The sequence below is a fragment of the Melospiza melodia genome, chromosome 1 (assembly GCF_035770615.1).
Source record: "Melospiza melodia melodia isolate bMelMel2 chromosome 1, bMelMel2.pri, whole genome shotgun sequence".
NCBI lineage: Eukaryota > Metazoa > Chordata > Aves > Passeriformes > Passerellidae > Melospiza > Melospiza melodia.
Window position 1 is genome coordinate 156,026,524 of NC_086194.1, and position 19,338 is coordinate 156,045,861.

The following is a 19,338-nucleotide window of genomic DNA, read 5'->3' on the forward strand; positions in this document are numbered from 1 at the left end:
CTTAAATCTTTCTGTAAAAAAATGAACTTTTGGACCTAATTTTATGTAGTGATGAAGAACTTGGCTGGAGGTCAAAGACTTGCTTTGTGCACGCTGTATTGAAACATCATATGATTATGTGTGCTGGTTTCAATGAAGTTTTTTGTACCTGACTATCTTTGTTCTTACATATCAATTCTGTATCATAGTACTTCAGAAGCAGTCTTGCAAAAAAGTGGATGACAGGGAAAAGATTTGTAGGGTATTTCATGTAGAGGAATTATTTAGTTGTATTTTTAATTTAGCTCAACAAACCTCTTCCAAAGCGCAGTTTAGTCTAGAAAACTATTTATTTTTGCTCTCCAGTTATAGTTTAATACCTTACAGTCATGGCACATCTCTACGCTCTAAGGGTGAAGGAATATCTTCTTCAGAAGAAACTCAAAAATAGCAGTGAAATGCTGCAAACATGCCATAAACTATGCTTTCTGAATTGCCTTATGACTTTTGAATGGACTCTGCTTATGAATAACTGTTTCAGGGCTTGAGATTTCACTTCAAATCCTACTAAAAACTGATGAGTACTGTATCTGTGTTTGGTTTTGTGCCGGCCTTGCCTGTGAGCTCAAGTAGTCCTCTGCTGTGAGAGGAACTCATGTTAAAATTATATTCAGCAGCCAAATTCCCTCTTAGTTTTCCTCTATTACAGCTGCTTTGTTTTTTGAACATCTTCATAGCCTGCTTTGATAGGTCTTTTTTTGTTTAGATATGAATTCCTTTATGTTTTCTTTGGTTTGTTTGTTTGTTTCTTTGTTTGCTTTTTAATGAAATCAGATTTTTCCACAGTACTTTGTTTATCATCTCCAAAATACCAGGATGATTTTTTTTTTTTGCCTGCTAGGAATTGCTTTGTCCTAGATTCTGCTACACTCTTGGATTATTTACCTGGGATTAATTGATGCACAATTTTTTGCATCTGGTGAAGTGTTTAACTATCACATGTACTAAACCCTATTTTAGAGCAGAAATACTTGTTGTTAATCCTGGGTAGCAGAGAGATGCTCCCATTCTCTCCTCGTGTGCCTAATTCAATCTTTTGTGTATATAGAGTGCCTTGAGAATGTTACTATATAAATACCAAATATGCCCACAGTTTTTTTGCATAATTCTGACTGATCTTTCTTGTTTCTCTGTATTAGGAAAGCCTCAATATGGAAAGAACTAACAATGAAAATCCTGATGATCCAGGTAGCATTGCAGGCTATTTCTGCTTTAAATTTTCTTGACTACATGCTAGCCAAAAGCCTTGTCTTTAACAATTGAGATGGGCTGAACTACTTGTTGTTTTTCATCTATTAAAGAATTTATGTTGCTATTGCCATTACAAAATCTAGGGCTGTACAGTAGTGAGCTTAGAACAGGTATTCAGAGGAAAAAGAAAATCCACTTGTTTTTCTGAAATGCTTACAAGATAAAAAGTTGTGGACAGGTGGGAATGTGTCATATAGTGTGTTTTGAATACATCACATTTGCAACAGTACTTACACAACTTACCATCGTGTTGATGTGCAGTGGTTTCACCAGAAGGAAGTGAAGGAAGACAAGGTGATGGCCTGCGCCGCTCCTTCCGGCAGAGGAAAGCTGTTGAGCGCTACGAATCTCCCTTGGAAAGTAGGTGTGCTGGGCTGCCTTGGCTGGACACCTGTGCTCACCAGCCTGCTCTATCACCCTCGCTTCTCAGCTGAACTGGGGAGAGAAAATAAGATGGAAGGCAATCTGTAGGTTAAAGCAGTTCACCAAAGCAAAAAAATAAGGTTGTGCACAAACAAAGAAAAAAAAGAGGTTTTGTTTTCTACTTCCCGTCAGCAAGCGATGTCTGGCCACTTCCCAGGAAGCAGGGCTTCAGCACGTGGTAGTGATTGCTCCAGAACGCAAACATTTTAAGAAACAAATACTCCTCCTTCCTCCTAATTTTCTTAACTTTTATAGCTAAGCTCACGTCATATGGTATGGAAAATCCCTTTGGTTAATTTGGGTCAACTATCCCAGCTGTGTCCCCCTCCCAGGGTCTTGCCAGCCTACTGCTTGGGAGTGGAATGCTGGGGAGACAGCCCTGATGCAGTGCCAGCGCTGCTCAGCAGTAGCCAAAACACCGGTGTGTTCAACACATTTCCAGCTACCAAGGCACAGCACAGCACTGTGAGAGCTGCTGGGGGGAAAATTAACTCTATCCCAGCCAGACCCAATACAGTATGTTGTACAATACTATATATTATACAGTTTCTCTTGAGAGCTAATTTCTTGTATGAAAGTGAGGGGTTGTTGATTTAGGTTTCCTTTTTATTTCTAAATGAAAATACATGCACACAACTTCTCTATATTTCTTACTTCATTCTGCCAGTAAATTTTATTGAAGGCATGTATCCTGTGTGCATTCTGTTTTTTTTCTTGCAATTTGGCATCCTTATTGTTGCTTTTCTATTTAAAAAATTACCTATCCACGCTTAAAAAAATAACAAAGAGATTTAATAGTCTTACTCTTGTGGTTTTCAATGTTTCTTAAAAATCAGGTGTGTCTTTTTATTTCTATTGTGCACTGATTAAACCACCCAACATCCCCTCCTTGAAACTTTCCCTGAACTTAGAGATGGATAATACATGTCCCATTTTCTGCCTTTGACTATCCTGGTTTCTCTGAAACTTGTTTGTAACAAATTCTAAGTTTTTTGCTTTTACCAGATCTAAGAAAACGTAACGTAAGCTCGTCCAACTATACTCCACCTGTCAAAGAGAGAGATTCAAGCAAAAAACCTAAAAGGTTGGTGTATGGTTTATGATAGTTCTCCTTTATAAGACTGCTGTTGATATGTGTTGTGCTGTTCATATGACTGAATAATACTTTCAAGGTTTTTTGGACTGGTGATAATTAGAGATTAATATAATTGCAGATTACTGCTGTAGTAGTCTGAGGGTATAAGGAAAACATACGCTGCAGGGGAGGACATCCTTTTTACTAGTCCTTAGATTTTATTTGAAAATGCTGTATTTTTTGGTCACTAATGAGGTGGTGAGGGGAGTTGTGGCTAAGATTGTGTAACTGAAATTTCATTTTTCTGGAATGGAAGCCATAACGTCTCTCTGAAAATCTTAGACTTGAAGAGTGCACAAATTAAGATTTAAGACTTAATCTTGAAGGGTACAATTTATTAAAACTGAGGACAACTTACAAGGAGAGCCTGTATGGAAGTTTTAATGGATTTTTTATTCAATCACTCAAGAGAGTTCACATTTCTTTATAAAACTATCTTTAAACAAGAAAAATGCCTAATGAAATTCTAAATTATAAGTTGCAATACTCATATTTGTAGGTGCTAAGAGTTGTTAAAATAATTAGCTCAGTTTAAAGTTGTTTATTTAGTCATGGCCATTAAACATAAAACTGTGGGAATGAATAACTATTTAGGAAGTTTATGATCATTTATAAGGTCTTTTGGATTTACTTGGTATCATTATAAAATCAAAAATTATCTAACTGCATCATAGATTAGGAAGCACTTTTTTCTTTTTCCTTAATTCAAATTAGGTCTCCTTCAGCCAACTCTCAGAAAGATGAACTCCGAATAAAGGGACCTCTGAATGATCACATAAAAACAGAAGCAACTCGGAAAGGCAACTTCAATGAAGTTCACAAGGATCACTTGAAAATTGGAGCAAGCCTGGCTGGTGTGGAGCAAATGCAAATAGATGGTTCAGTAAGTATTTTTACCTCATGGTGTCAGTGGGACATTTGCAGTATTTATGGAAGCTTCCAGTAATGGGCTCTCTGCAGCTCCTTTGACTTACAGTTTTCTCTAAAGCAATTTCAAATTGCCACTAACATTTTCTTTGTGCTGACATCTAATTTGTGATGGAACCTTACAGCTATTGCAGCTTTCTTTAACATGCGTTCTGTTGACTTCATCTTTAGGCACAATTTCATGGTGTGGGTGGTCTCTCTGACCACATTTCAGCTTTAAAAGAGATGGTCATTTTGCCGTTGCTTTATCCTGATGTCTTTGAGATATTGAAATTTAAGCCTCCAAGGTAAGAGACACCATTTAAAACTGTAAGTTCTTAACTCAGTTATTTTCAGGAGAATATCCAGCTGGGGTATCAACATGTTTCTATGCTTCAAAGTTTTCAGCAGTGTTTACGATTCTTTTAGGCACTAATAAAAAGTAATTTAAAAGAAAGGATAGAATATAGCATATATGTATGTTCAGAGATTTACTGTGTCAAAACTAGTCTTTAAAAGGTGGAGTTGGAGATTTATTTTTTTTTTAGAGTCTGGCATGCAAGTGGACTTGATCAGTTTGTGAGTAGGAGGGCAATATCTGCTGCTGGTTGACTGTACTTTGTTTTGTGGAAGCCCAGTTTTGTCTTACACCAACTCTTTTTTTTTCCCTCAAGTATTTCAGGTATTAGTTTTACAATCGATGGGACTTGCAGCCAGAACTTTGCAGTGTTTTTTATGTTTGAGCTAAAATAACAGTCTGTGCCTGTTGTCATCTTATTGCAAAGCTCCCACACCTTCTCAGTGATTTCTCATGGGCAGGTCCTCATAACACTTAGTCCTTTTTCTTCACAGCATAGCCAACAAACTGCAGCTCCCCTCACAGCACAACCAACAAACTCCAACATCTCCTCACCCAGCTAAACCACTCTTTTGTAGCACTCTCTTCTTATGGGACACAGCTGTGGTCTATTAAGGGCAGGCCTGTTCCTAATCTTTGGTGATTAGTACAGTTGCAACTCCTCAGGTGTGCGACTACCTCCTGCACTATTTTCTTACATTGTATCCCTCCACATGTCCCCTTCTTACCCAGCTAAGCCAGTTCTGTGTTTATGAAATGAAATTATAGGAGATTCATTGGCTTTATGTATCTTTGCTCATGGTATATTGAAATAGGACTTTAAATTATTTGCTTCCAGTGAATTTAAAAGTATTACAAACAAAAGAAAATCTGTGTTTTGCTTCTTTATTCATTGAAATACTTTTTGAAGCAGCAGTGCATTGACTCTTCTAGTTGATGGAAATACAGAAATGCAGAATACCTTCCCATTTTTAGACTACTTCCTCTTCCTTAATCACCAGCAAAGGGAGACCAAATCCAGTAACTCAAAGCTTTTTAAGGGGGAATGAAATGCTTTGCTCTCAAATCTCGACTTTTATGAAAACAAGAATGAATATGCAGTTTATCTCTGAAAAAATGAACTGATGATTCCTAAGATAGCTCAGTCTCAGATTCTGCATTGGAAATTTGCTCTTGTTTTGCTTCACTCTACTGCAACCATCTCTGTTGGTTTGTCAGAACTGGGATGCTACTATCTTTTTGTACATCTGCATTATTCTCTGTATTAATTTTGTTTCCTTTGTCTTGCAGAATTGTGTAGGAACACTTTTGACTTTTCTCGCACTTCAGCTGTTACTAAAATATCCATGAAGTGTTCAGCCTAGGAGTGCAGAGTTGTGTATTTTAGGGATGGGGGTTGAAATAAATACTTTGCTTATTACATTTTTTCTTATGTGAATTTTTAAAAAAATTCTTTCTTTTAAATTGTAGAGGCTGTTTATTCTATGGTCCACCAGGTACTGGAAAGACCCTGGTTGCTCGTGCACTTGCTAATGAATGTAGCAGAGGTGACAGGAAAGTGACCTTTTTTATGAGAAGTGCTGCCGACTGCATGAGTAAATGGGTAGGAGAATCTGAACGACAGCTGCGTTTAGTGTTTGAGCAGGTAGGGTTGAAATATGCCATGTGTTCTGTTGGAATTGTAGCTAACTTTTTGTGGTCAAGAACTCACTCTTTTTCATGTTTTGTAATCTTCCACTGAAATGGGATTACCAGTGTTCCCTTTCTCAGTGGAGTCTCTTGAGATGTATTGAAAAGATTACTAAAGCAAACAAGAAAATCACCACCACCCTTCACCATGTACACAACTCAGTCATAAAAATGGTCTCAAGAAGCAAGAGATGGTAGCTTTACGTGACAGGGAAACAGATGCACATGTTCATTTTAATTAGTAATGGGAAGTCACTTCCAGAAACTTTGAGCCCTGTCCTCATGGTTGCCAAATAGCAGTAAAAAAATCTGGTATGATTTTTTTCCTGTCACCCAGTCTCAGTGGGTTGACAGGCTGCTGTTTTCTGTTGACAAGCTGCTGTTTCACATTAGGCTAATTAATAGAGATCCCTGATTTAAAAAATCTAGTTCCAGTGCCTTTCCAACCATAATGTCTTTCTTCTCTTTCAAGTAGTAATGTTTTCCTGATGTCCGTGTTCCTGTGTTTTATTTGTAGGCCTACCAGATGCGACCTTCAATTATTTTCTTTGATGAGATCGATGCTCTTGCTCCTGTACGGTCCAGCAAGCAAGATCAGGTTCACAGGTAGGACATGTTTGATCTTTGTGAAAAGACCACAACCTGTTTATCTTGATGTGACACCTTCATTTTACCTGAAAACTAGTAATTCAGTGCTAGTGAATTTCAGATGATTTTTAAACAATAAATGGAAACAATTCACTAAGCTTGATATCAGTTCAAGGTCTGTGTTACCTTACCTGTATTTTGCTGTACTAAAATAATTCTTTCACTGATCAGTGTCTTGTCAATAGAAACCTGTCGTTTTTGAATGATCACCATGTGGGACTCAAGAAAATTTACTAAACCAGTGAATGAAAATTATGTTTTTCTGTTAGCTCTGTTGTGGGGACACTTCTGACACTCATGGATGGCTTAGCCAGCAGAGGAGAGGTTGTGGTAATAGGAGCGACCAATAGACTGGATTCCATAGATCCTGCCTTACGAAGACCTGGGCGCTTTGAACGAGAATTCCGCTTCAACTTGCCAAACAAAGAGGTCAGACCTTCAAAGCAGTCTTATGTGACAAAGTCCATCTTTGTACCAACCCCCTGTAACAAGGCAGCATCGTGGAGGAGTGCAAGTCTCCATCTGTAGTGTACAGCTTGGACACAAGAGGGATATCTGGAGACTTTCCATTGTACTGTGAAGGGCAAACCTGGTACTGAATATATATAGGAGTAAGATGATGTCAACAGGTAGTTACTTCTCTCTTGGACAAAGATATGAAGTACACTGCACAGGTGCAGCACTTTGAGTTCAGTGGCAATAGCTAAGCAATGAAGAAATTTGTTTTATAGCAACAAAAATATTGGGATGGGGATGTTTGGGGGAGAGATGGTGTACAAAATTGTAACCCTGCTTTTGTGTTTTTTCTCTGACTATCACTGGTATTTCTTGGCAATTTTTGGAGCAAAGGTAAAAGGCTAGTTGTATTGAAGGCTAGCAAAAGTGCATGAAACACTGCATTTAGCACAAACCTTTGTATACAGTATCTATGTGCTTTCAGGAACAAGAGACAAGGTGCCATGAAACAGATCTAATACACAATTCCCTGCTGTGGAAGAATTCTAGAAGTGTGCCATAATTAATCTGTGAACCAGAAGATACTTCACTGAAAGTCTTGCTCAGATCAGAGATGATAATGGGCCATGTTTGACATTTTCTGGATGAGTGACAGTAGTCTGAGTCATAGTTTTTGTTCTTGGTAGCAACTGTACCAATTTTAAATAGGACTGTTTTCTTTGAATCAACTGGCAGAAAAGCAAATTTGATGAACTACTGAAACCTCACTGTGAAATTTTGCTAAATTTGAGAGAATTTTCTTCGATGCAAAATGTCCATTTACAGATGAGGCTTTTACTACAATTTGTTCTTCAAAATCATTAGGTCTCATGCTTATAAAACTCACTTTTTATGGAAGATGCACCTGCCTTTTTTCTCCTACAAGAGTTTGATGTAAGAATTTAAGAATGATTAAATTTCCTGCTTGAAGAAGCAGCGAATGTATTAATAACTGATGTTTAAAATACTTAGAAGTTTAGCAGACAAAAGTATTTGTGATATTGTGAGAGGTTTGGGGGTTTTGTGTTGTGGTTGTTTTCTTAAGAGAAAACTTAAGGCAAACTAAATGCAACTATTTTGTTTCTAGGCAAGATTAGAAATTTTCAAAATTCACACACGAGACTGGACCCTGAAGCCGTCAGACAACATACTTGAAGACCTGGCTGAGAAATGTGTTGGTGAGTTTGAAAGCAGTGTGGGTGCTTTTCCCCTGGCCAGCGTTCAACCGCTCTGCCCCCAGCCTGTATCACTGCATGGGGCTGTGACAGAGATGCAGCAGCTGGCACCTGGCTTTGCTGAACCTCATGCTCATTGATCCAGCCTGTCCAGATCCCCCTGCAGAGCCTTCCTGCTCTCCAGCAGATCAACACTCCCACCCAGCGTAGTGTTGTCCACAATCTTACTGAGAGTGTACTCAATCCCCTCATCCACATCACTGATAAAGATATTTAAAAGGACTGGACTCGGTACTAAGCCTTGGAGAACACCACTAGTGAACCCTCCCAACTGGATGTAGCATCATTCACCAACACTCCTGGCCAGGCCATCCAGGCAGTGTTTAACCTATATAACACAAATATATGTTGATGTAACATTTGGTTCTTGTTTTGTTTGTCAGGATTCTGTGGTGCTGATATTAAAGCCTTGTGTGTTGAAGCTGGGCTCTGTGCTTTGCGCCGCCGCTATCCACAGATACATGAAAGTGACAAAAGACTGAAGATAGATGCCAGATCGATTAAAGTAACAGCAAAGGATTTTGCCACGGCCATGCAGAAGATTGTTCCAGCATCACAGAGAGCTGGGGCTTCACCTGGGAGAGCACTACCATCTATTTCAAAGCCTCTGTTAGAAAACACCCTTGAAAGAATTTTACAAGCCTTGCAGAGACCATTTCCCCATGCAAAGCTTGCACTGAAGACTCAAGGTATTACAATAACATCTAATTGTTATACTTTGCATGTGCAGAGTGGGAGCTGTGTTTCAGTGGAGAGCTCTGAGTTCTCTACTGGAGCCCCCTATTACTGACAGTAGCTCACATCCCATTGTAATCTCAGAGATGGATCTAAGGTTTCACGTATGAGGCACTTCTTTCCAAATTGTAGCATCATAGAATGATTTGCATTGGAGGGACCTTAAAGGTAATCTAGTTCCAACCCCCCTGCCTTGGACAAGGACACCTTCCACTAGACCAGGTTGCTCAGAGCTCCATCCAGCCTGGCTTTGAACACTTCCAAGAACTAGGCATCTATGACTTCTCTGGCAACCTGTTTCAATGCCTCACCACTCTCAGAGTAAAGAATTTTTTGCGATTATCCAATCTTAACTAACTCTCTTTTAGTCTGAATCCATTTCCCCTTGTCCTCCCACCACATGCTCTTGTAAGGAGTCCTTATCTTTCCTGTAGGTTCTCTTCAGGTACTGAAAATTCAAAAGTAGGTCAACCTGAAGCTTTGTCTTTTCCAGGTTAAACAAACCCAATTTTCCCAGTCTTTCCTCATAGGAAAGGTCTCCATCGCTCTCATCATCTTGGTGGCCCTCCTGTGGACTTGCTCCAATAGGTCCATGTCCTTTCTTTGCTGGGACCCCAGAGCTGATGCAGCCCTCAGGTGGGGTCTCACCAGAGCAGAGGGCAGAATCCCCTCCCTTGGCCTCCTGCCCATACTGCTTTGGATGGAGGCAAGGACACAATTGCCTTTCTGGGTTGCAAGAGCACATTTCTGGGTCATGTCCAGCCTCTCAGCCACCAGCAGCCCTAAGTCATTCTTGGCAGGACTGCTCTCGATCTATTCATCCCCAGCTTGTGTTGGTACTGGGAATTGCCCTGACTCAGGTGCAGTACCTTGAACTTGGACCTGTTGAACCTCATGAGATTCCCATTGTTGCAGTTCTTGAGCTTGTCCAGGTCCCTCTGGATGGCATCCCATCCTTCAGGTGTGTCACTCAGCCTAGTGTCATCTGCAAATTTACTGAGGTTACACTCAATTCCCTTATCTATGTCATTAATGAAGATATTAAATAACACTAGTCCCAGTAGGCGCCCCTGAGGGACACCACTTGTCATTGATGTCAACTGGAACTCTGAGCAATTGATTACTACCTTCTGGATGTGACCATCCAACCACTTTCTTATCCGTTTAATAGTCCACTTATCACTTATCCATCTGCCTCCAATTTAAAGAGAAGGACACTGTGGGGAATGATGAAAATGAAAACTTTACAGAAGTCCAGATAAATGACATCTGTAACCCTTTCTTTGTCCACTGATATAATCAATAGTTATTATAAATATAGTAAATAAATGCTTAAATGAGGGGAGAAGGGTTTTTCTGATACCTAACAACTACAGAAATTGTTCCTGATCATCTTCATTCTAAGGAAAAAACTTCCCAAGTGTTTGTCAATAGAGAGATAATACCTGATGCAAATCATAGGACATGGGACAGCTTTGCATAAGTTTGTGCAATGCCCTTAGATCTGTGGTAGGATGTACCCTTCAGATAATAGCATTCAAATAACAAAATGCAAGAGAAATGTTTTCCAGCACTGGTTTCAAAGGTGTATTAAAGCAAGAGCGAAATATGAACTATTCAGTAAAGATAACAAATTTCTCTTGTCTTTAAATACTATTTTAGGGAGTTATGGGATTGACAGTGATGATGATGACTCACCATCAGTCTCTGAAAAGAAGCCTGAGAGCAAAAAGGCAGAATTCCGCACTTTGAGCCGGTACATGTTTGTCCTCTTTATGGTGACATTTTTGAGATGGCTGCCTCTGTAAAATGTTATGTAAATATTTGAGGGCTGCTAGATGAAGGAGTTAAGAGTGTGTGGAGGGGTGATCAATATTTGCAAGAATTCAACCATGAAGATCCAGCTGGGTACTAGATCTAACTGTTCTGACTATAGTGCCCTAACTTGTAAAACAGATCAGCCCAGCCTTCTTTTACTAAGTCCAACTGGTTCACATACCATTAAAGCAAGCTGGTTTAATCCATAGTATTCCTTCAAAGACCCAAAAATGCTCATTCTGTCCTTTTAGCTTAAAAAACCTCCATGGATTTATGTAGCCATCTTTTACCTTCCAAGATGGTTGAACCAGTAGCAAATTATGTATCAGAAACAAAATCAAGAAGTAGTTTGTTAAATCACTGGGAGAAAAATTTAAATGATGCCTCCAGTTTTTACCTTTACCCTACTGATTTTTTGTGAACTTTTGACATTTTAATTGTCGAAGTTGTGTAGTCCAATAGCTTTAAAAATAGATTATTGTCAGATATTTTTCTCCCTGCCTATCACTGTGCTGACCAGGAAATATGACTTGCTGAGGTTGGTTAGGTTTCTAGGGTCTTTTACTTCAGCAAGTAAAGGTACAATAGTAATGTGGTGGGAAAATGCACAAACCTCTTCACAAGTGTATTTCATGCAAGTAAAGCAAGATGACTAGGAAATTAATGTCCAAGACAAAGATGAAACAACTAGAATGACTGAATAAAATGAATATAAATCTTACACATATTTAGTGTAGTGCTGTAATTTAAGCAATCAAGTCATGTTCTTCTTCAGATACATATAATGTATTTCACTATCCACATTCGGTTTTTTCCTAGAAATGTGGTTTTGCCCCTTTCTTCCCACCATCTCCAGGAACTGTGGCCAAATTTTAGCTAAATTTGACAGGTGTAGAGATCTCACTTAAAGTCAAGACAAGCTGTGTATGGACAGTAAAGACACCCAGAAAATGGCTGTGTATGGACCGTAAAGAGACTCAGACTGGTTTGAGCTGTAAGAATTGTTATTTTGCCCTGTTATCAGGTTACTGACCAGCTGTTTTGTGTGTGTTTGTCTGGACATTCCCCCTGTGGGATTTAAGAACTGTTACTTAACCCAGCCAAAGGAATAATAGACATGCTGGGAACTGACAGGATGTTTTAGCAGAGGAGTGATACCAGTTTTTGAGAAAATAGACTTTGATAAATAGACTGGTCTTCTTGATCACAGAATCACAGAGCAGCTTATTATTTAGTGGAACATGGAACATATTTACCAAAAAAAAAAAAAAAGGGAAAAGTATTTAACATCTCTGTGCATCTTCATCACACTTTTTAAAACTTGTTTTCTTCTTACTGTTGTAGAAATCCTTCTTACCAGCCAACATCTTTCAGGCCACGGTTCTTACTAGTTGAAGAGCCAGGATGTGGGCAGGCTTTTGATTTGGCACCTGCCATATTACATGCCCTGGAAAAGTTTCCAGCTTATACACTAGATCTACCCACCTTGTTTGTTAGCACCACATCACAGGAAGAAACATGTTCACAGGTATCTTTTTTTGCTGCTGTTGTTGTTCTCATAGGATTCTTGAACTGTATATAAACTAGTAACATAAGCACAAATCACTGTTAATGGAGTTGGCCTGATTTGAATTTGCTGTTATGTGTTTACTTTTGTCTGAAAATTCACTTTTCTTGTAGATGGAAAGGTACTGAATAAGGAGATTTTTACATAGCCATGTTTCATTTCTATTTGAAATGAAAGAGGGAGGATGTTGCTAGCAGCTTGGGAAGGTGAGAGGTGCTGCTAATAAGCCCCTCTTTGTGGCAAGTGATCCTGCTTGTCTTGATGGGATCCAGAAAGTTGGTTTTGTTACTTCTTAGGTCTCTCTGCTCCCAGTAGCTGGCTCTGCATCAGCCTGATGGTGTCATGCACTTTTTGTAATCTTTTTTTTATTGTATTTGTAAGGCAGCCAAAGTTTTTGTGAAAAGAAGTTTTTTTGAATATACATATGCAGTCTGTACTACTGCAGTGAAATGCAATGAAAGTATTCCAATTAATGGAATGCTTAAATGTGCAAACTGATGTGTGTCCCTTAACTAGAAAAAAAATATAAGCAGATTACTGCAGTTTTCATTTTTTTTACTTTTAGGCAGGAAATCAATTTAATTACTTGGCAATGCTGTATTAAAATATGTTTATCTTTGTTAGCAGCATTTTAGAGCTGTACAAGTCAGGACAGACTCATCATGTGACTGGATACTCGTTTGCCATACAGGAGGAGCAATTCTCTTTTTTTTATGTCATGGTTGCACCTATGGCTATGTAAATACCCTGACTGCTGCATGGATATATCACACATTTGTGACAGGGACTCCCTACATATTCTTACTCCGAAATGATGCATGGAGAAATTGCCATGTGAAAGGACTGTTGCACTTCCCTCATGAAGTAGATTTGTGTCCTCTTCTGTGATTGAAGTGCCATTTGTAGGCAGTGGTTTGTGGTCTTTCAAAGCACATCATCTGGTCTGGTGGATGCTTTGATAATGAGGGGAATGAGAGGCTCTGAGTGATTTAACTCTTCAGGCAGGCTAAGGACTAGTGACCTCTTATAAAATGTTCTTGAAATTATGATTTGTGACCAGTCTTATTTTACTGTGCTAGCCCTCATCTTTTCACATAGGTCTTTGTTCAGGCTGTGCTCCAGTTTAACATAGGTACGGGCAAATGAATTGAAATGGAAATGGTGTAGGCACAGTTATGTAGTGATTTCTCCAGGCTAATACATTTTGCTGAAGGATTAGTCTTGATTTTTCAGGCACATCATCACATCATCTGAGTTTTGAGGCTCTTTAGGAGTTACCTTACCCCTAAGTAGTTTTGAAATCTGATTCAGTTCTGTTTCTGTCTGCATAGCGATGTCTATGTTTGACTCAAAGTGAAAATGTTACCTTATTGTTAAGGAATTGTTCATTCATTGGTTTGTCTTGATGTCTTGGCTTTATGCACTCCTATTTCACAAGATAGTCTGACTGATGCGTAGTTACTCAGTGGCCTGTTCTACATGATGCAATTTTCTTATCCAAGCTTTCATTTTACTAGTTGATAAGAGAAGCTCAAAGGACAGCACCAAGTATCATTTATATCCCACAAATCTCATTGTGGTGGGAGGCTGTTGGACCTACACTGAAAGCTGGTTTTACAGGATTGCTGAATAACATTCCATACTTCGCTCCAGTTTTGCTCCTTGCAACATCTGATGTGCCACATGAAGATCTCCCTGAGGAGGTATTTCTGCCAATACTTTTCTTTCTTTGTTACTCAGTTTCTTGCTAATTTACAACTTCTTGAAATGCTGGAGTACTCTGCTGCTCTTAAGCCAATTTATGCTGTTATTACTCAGGCACCAGAACCTCTTAAAATTTTCTTAGAATAAAAAATGCTGAAAGCATTTGTCTAAAGTGTTTTCTGAGTGAAGAGATTGACTTTGACCCAAAATTTTTTTCCCTTCTCACACACTTGTGCTTACTAGACAGACATATAGATACACTTCAGATAGCCAGTTCAGTAGCTTTGAGATGGTTTGGTGTGTACTTAGTGAAGAATACACAGTGCTTGAAAGATAGCTCGGAAAAAGATTGTTTTTCTGAAAACATTTTTACTGAAAAAGTGCTGTGGTCATACTGTTAGTGATAGAATGTAATTTCTAATTTAAATTATTTCACAAAAAATCAATTTCTTCATTTGGGTGGAAACTTGGCAAATTAAAAAGCTAAGGACAAACTTCTGTTTAAGCAACTTGGAAAACAATTTTTAGTTGTATTTCTTAATGAAATTAATTAAGAACACATGCTGTGTTTTCTAGAATCTGAGAGTGTTCATTAAAGGAAGGTGTTTAAAATATTAATATGTTGCTCTGATTGTTTTGTATAAGTAGCAAAGTTTTTATAAAATTATTAAGTACCTTCTAAAATAAAATAAAAAAAAAAAAAACAAGAATCCCACATTACCAAAAGTTGTCACTTGTCTGCCAATCCCTGCCTCTTCCCTCTATAACTGTCATAAATATTCAAGCTGAAGGACATCAAGCTGGGTAAATGTACAATAAGCAGTATTTGGGGAGGTAAATGTCACCCCTTTCTGATTGGTTTATCATACTTCTTCTCATGGATCTTAAACTTGAGAAGGTTGATTAGAGAAGGTATTTTAGTCTGCAGTGCTATGGGAATCCAGCCTTTTAAGGCCAAGAAGTTGACTTTTAAAGCTTGTTTTATCTAGATGAGTATTCAGTGTAATTTAGAAATACACTCATCTGTTTGGAATAGAAAACAAAAAGTCTTTGTGGCCTTATATCTGAAATCTCTTTTCTTCTCATGGTCTAGATAAAAACATTGTTTAATACTAATCGTGAAGAAGTTTTCAATATCCCGCGGCCTACCTGTGCTGAAAGGAGAGGGTTTTATGAGAACTTGATTATGAAGCAAGCTGCTGAACCCCCTGCATCAAGAAACAATGCAGGTAAGGATTTTCTACCTATACAACTTTGTTGCTGTAAGTTAACAGCTAATACAGTATTTGCTTTGGTGATAATTCTCTATCAATCATTTTTCATGTACTTGCATTTGAGCACCATGAATTGACTAAAATTTTTCTCTGTTATTGCAGAGGTACCCTATTTCAGGTACAGGATACTTAGCTGATACTCTCTTCCACATTAAGAGAAATCCTGACTTAAATTTACATTATTCCAGATTCACAGGTACACCCTTCTGCAAGATGTTCTCAGGTGGATGGGCAACCACAAGTATTGGACAAGAAAGCAATCAAAATTCTAAAACGAGGAGTGTTTGTAGATTACTCTGAGCTCAGAGTAAGTCTAACTTCAATTTTGTTAATACTGAAGTAGGACATTTTCTTTATGGTTGTGAATTAAGTCAGTTGTTAACCAATGCCAGTTCAAACAATTTACAAGAGGGATATATAGCTTGTGAAATAATTCAGCCTGTAAGGGACTATGACAGTTGTTTCTGCAGCTGGTGTAAACTGCTGCTCTTGCTGTATTTTAGAAGATGGGGTTCTCGTCCTAATTTTTAATGTAAAAGGGCTTGTTAGATTTTAATATAGCCCAATGACAACCTTTTATTACTGTTAGTTATTAATGCAGTTTTTATGATGGATTCTGGTAAGGTTGTTTTGTTTTTCTGTTTGCATGTTTTCATGTATTTGGAACCAGAAAAGGACCTTGATTTTTAGCAGTTGTGGCTTTAAACCTGAAATTAGCCAGTTGACCCAAAGCACATCCTGGATAAAATACTAATACCCACTTTTGCAGAATTCTTTCAAAATCCAGTGTTAGAATCTTATGTTCTTACAGTTACAGAGTTACAAGGTTTTTATAATCCCCTATAGGAGAGGAGTTGTTATCCTAGGCTATAGCTGGGGAAAGGGTCAAAAGTGGGCCTAGCTGCTGGGGGTAAAAGAGGTTCCTTTGCTTGAACTGGAGAGGGTATAAAAGAAGGACGTGACTTTCAGGGAATATTGGTTGGGCAAAAATTGGGGTAGTTGCTGGCTGAACTCCTGGAGTTTGGTCAAAGCAGAGGAGGCCAGTGTTTATCTGTCTGAGAAAGGGAGTGTTGTTTGGATGTTTCCTCTGTATGGGGATAATATGACCAGAGTGGTATCTCCTCTGATGAAGGGGCTTATCCAAACAATTTCTGTCACATTTTTAAGCTGTGACATAGTTTGTAGAAGTGAAACTAGCATTCTAAGGCTGGTGTCCTAAGGAAGCAAATTTTAGGGGATTTTGTTGCTCACATCTGCCTGCATATGGAGAGAAACCACATAGGTTTTTCTAGAGTGAGAGTGCTAATAGCATGTGCTCCAAAGTTATTTCCAGCTGGAGAAAGAGTAAGATATTTCAGCTTATATATATTTTCAGCTGTGAGGAGAAAGCTACAGTCATGAAACATGTCTGTTTAGAAGACTTATTTCCTTAACATGAGTGTCACTGGAACTTGACACTTGTACCGGAGAACCTCATTGAAACTTTCCTGAAGTCATTAAGCTGCATGAACCTCCAAAATATATCCGCTTGGTTTTGTATGGGATAGGATTTTTTTTTATTATTTGTTTGGGTTTGTTAAGTTGGTGTGATTAGTGGCAGTTTCTGTTTGATTATTTGCTTGGTAATAGGCATACAACTTGATGAACAAATAGCAAAGCATGCACTCACCTGTGTGGCAGCAATTAGAGGTCATTTCACTGGAGATTTTGGCCATGCACCGCTGTCATGTCCTACGTGTTGTGCTTGCAGCAGCTGAAAGCTGTGTGGGTTTTGTGCCTCCTAGCTGCACGTTGGATGGAAGGAAGTTCAGGGAAATACTCAAATGTTGTCCTAGCTAATCTGAAAAGGGCTGAGTTAATGGCAAGCAGCTGTGAGGCATTAATATTTTCATTTGATGCAGCTGCTTTCTTAAGCTATATCTTCACAACCTCACACACCACAGAGTTACTGGACAGCAGTGGTGCCTCTGGCTTGGTAGTGTTGCATTTCCACAGATTATCACATTCACATCTCCACAACAGAAGGAACTGTATGCCAGATTGGCAATTTGCTACAGGCAGTCATTCTGCTAGTTCATCCACTTCTGAGTTGAAAGATAGAAGCTATCTGGTGTTTGGCACAGTAACATCCAGCTAATGGGTAGGGGTGAGCACCTAAGGAGCTGCTATTTCCAGCTGGCACAGCTGTACGTGGAAGATCTGTAACTTGTCTTCCAAAGACATATTTTCCAGGGCCCTGTATTGCATTTCTAATGAAATACAACCGTGGCTTCTCAGTTGCAGCTACTCTATAACAAAGTGGATTGTGTCATTCCCCTCTGTTCTGGAGGCAGTTGATTGGCAGTTAGGATCATTGATGTCATAGATTGATGAGTAAGAAAATATTGTCTGAACTTTAAACCTTCCTTTTGTCTGAAGTGTGAGAAATTGTTTTCTCCAGTTAAATCTTGTGAGATATTTAATTAGCTCTCCAAAGTGCCACTTTTATTTCACAAGATACAAAAGTAGGACATACTTTGTCCTATTCTGAATTGTAGTTTCCACTTTTTTGTCTTCAGAAATTGTTGGATGCTGTCGTCACAGCAACTGAGAATGTCAGTATATCGAGCATGGCAAAACTATATTCTGTTCTTAGCATGTGCATTTATCAACAGCGGGAAAATCCAGACAAAACCAAATTAGTGGAGGTAATTGTTTTTGTCTTATAGCACTTTCTGTCACATAGTATTATGTATATGTATGTTATGCATATGTATGTGCTCACAATTATTTATCACTCTTTACTGCTTAGTTGCCTGTGTTACAAGGCTTTCATTTCTGGATAGAAGACATCGATTCATATTGCAAACCCATTATTGACTTTTGCATAATTGTTGGTAATTTTGGTAGAAAAAGGCAATGGGTTCACCTACACAGGCCTCTCAAACCAGTTTATCTGTCACTAGTCTTTCTGAAGAACTTTTCCAGCTCTATAAAGAAGATGGGGGGCTGTGAAAGGAGAGCACTTTTCTCAGTCTGCCACTACTTGGATAGCACTCATTCCGTTCTTGAAAAGAAATTAAATGTGAAACATTACAAGAATTTCAGTATTTTCTGTAGGCTCAATAGACTTCCTTTTTAACTTGGCATGGCTCAAGCATCTTTAATATGATATGTGGGGAACTTTCTGCCTACAGTGCTTTGATGCTACTGAGTCCAACTCTCTCATCTCCTCCACTGAGAGAGTATTTCTGAGTTGTGGAGCTCAGCAGAAATCTTCCACAGGCATCCATGGTCCCAGGCAGGCATTCTCAGTATTAAGTTGTTTTAGATAGATTGAGTATTCAGTCTTTAAGATCCTTGAATCCATTTGTCTTTCAGATGTTTATGCATGAAATTACGTAAAATTATTTATGCTTCTAAGTCTGCCTCAAGGAAAAAAAAAAGAGGAAGCCTCTTCTCTTTAGTCAAGGAGACCATTCCTGGAAAATGTGCCCTTCTCTCGTCTAGCAAAATAATGTGTTTTAGTATGAGGAAGGATTTGTTTATGTTATACCAGGGCTTGTGGGCTCTTGTGACTGGACTTGACTTTTTTGTTCATTTTCTGTTTCTACTTTTAGCTTTAGTTCCAGCTTTCAGTAGTGGCTCTTCAGGAACTGTATTCTTTTTTATTGTAGAAAGCACCTTGATAGAGATCCATTGTTCCTTGAGATAGATCCCTGCAGTTTCTCTGGCCTACTCTCTGCTTTGGGTGCCTAAAGAATTGTTTGAAGCTAGTGGGGCTAGAAAGGAATTGTGATGGTGGTAGCACATATATTGGCTAAATATCACTAACACATATGTACAGATTCTTGATTCTTTTGATGAAGAAGTTATCAGGGTTCTCAGGCTTGTATTTGCACTGACTTCTAATTTGTCTTTTTTTTTTTCTGTTATTAGGAAATGAAGAAAGAAATTGCAGCCCTGAGTTGGCTGTGATACTTGGCGTCAGTGTACTTGACACACTGTAATATATGGCTCCCAAATAGATAAGTTATATTTAGCATGTCTCACTAATTGTAACAGCTATAGGAAAAAAGATG

General features: G+C 38.6%; 1 protein-coding gene across 1 annotated transcript; it reads left to right on the forward strand.

Moving 5' to 3' along the window:
• The first annotated feature begins 1,190 nt into the window (after positions 1–1,190).
• LOC134415953 (ATPase family AAA domain-containing protein 2B-like) lies at positions 1,191–18,271 on the forward strand. The gene is made up of 15 exons (XM_063152057.1): positions 1,191–1,227; positions 1,552–1,650; positions 2,719–2,797; positions 3,563–3,731; positions 3,947–4,062; positions 5,583–5,757; positions 6,319–6,407; positions 6,719–6,878; positions 8,032–8,122; positions 8,563–8,868; positions 10,577–10,692; positions 15,097–15,232; positions 15,466–15,584; positions 17,836–17,964; positions 18,167–18,271. Exons 1-15 carry the CDS (start codon positions 1,191–1,193, stop codon positions 18,269–18,271), a joined length of 1,926 nt encoding a protein of 641 aa, XP_063008127.1.
• Positions 18,272–19,338: the final 1,067 nt, after the last annotated feature.

Coding starts and splice junctions, on each gene's coding strand:
- LOC134415953 (XM_063152057.1), top strand. CDS start 1,191: ATGGAAAGAACTAACAATGAAAATCCTGATGATCCAG. Junction 8,123..8,562: donor CCTGGCTGAGAAATGTGTTG/GTGAGTTTGAAA, acceptor TTTGTTTGTCAG/GATTCTGTGGTGCTGATATT. Junction 8,869..10,576: donor GCTTGCACTGAAGACTCAAG/GTATTACAATAA, acceptor ATACTATTTTAG/GGAGTTATGGGATTGACAGT.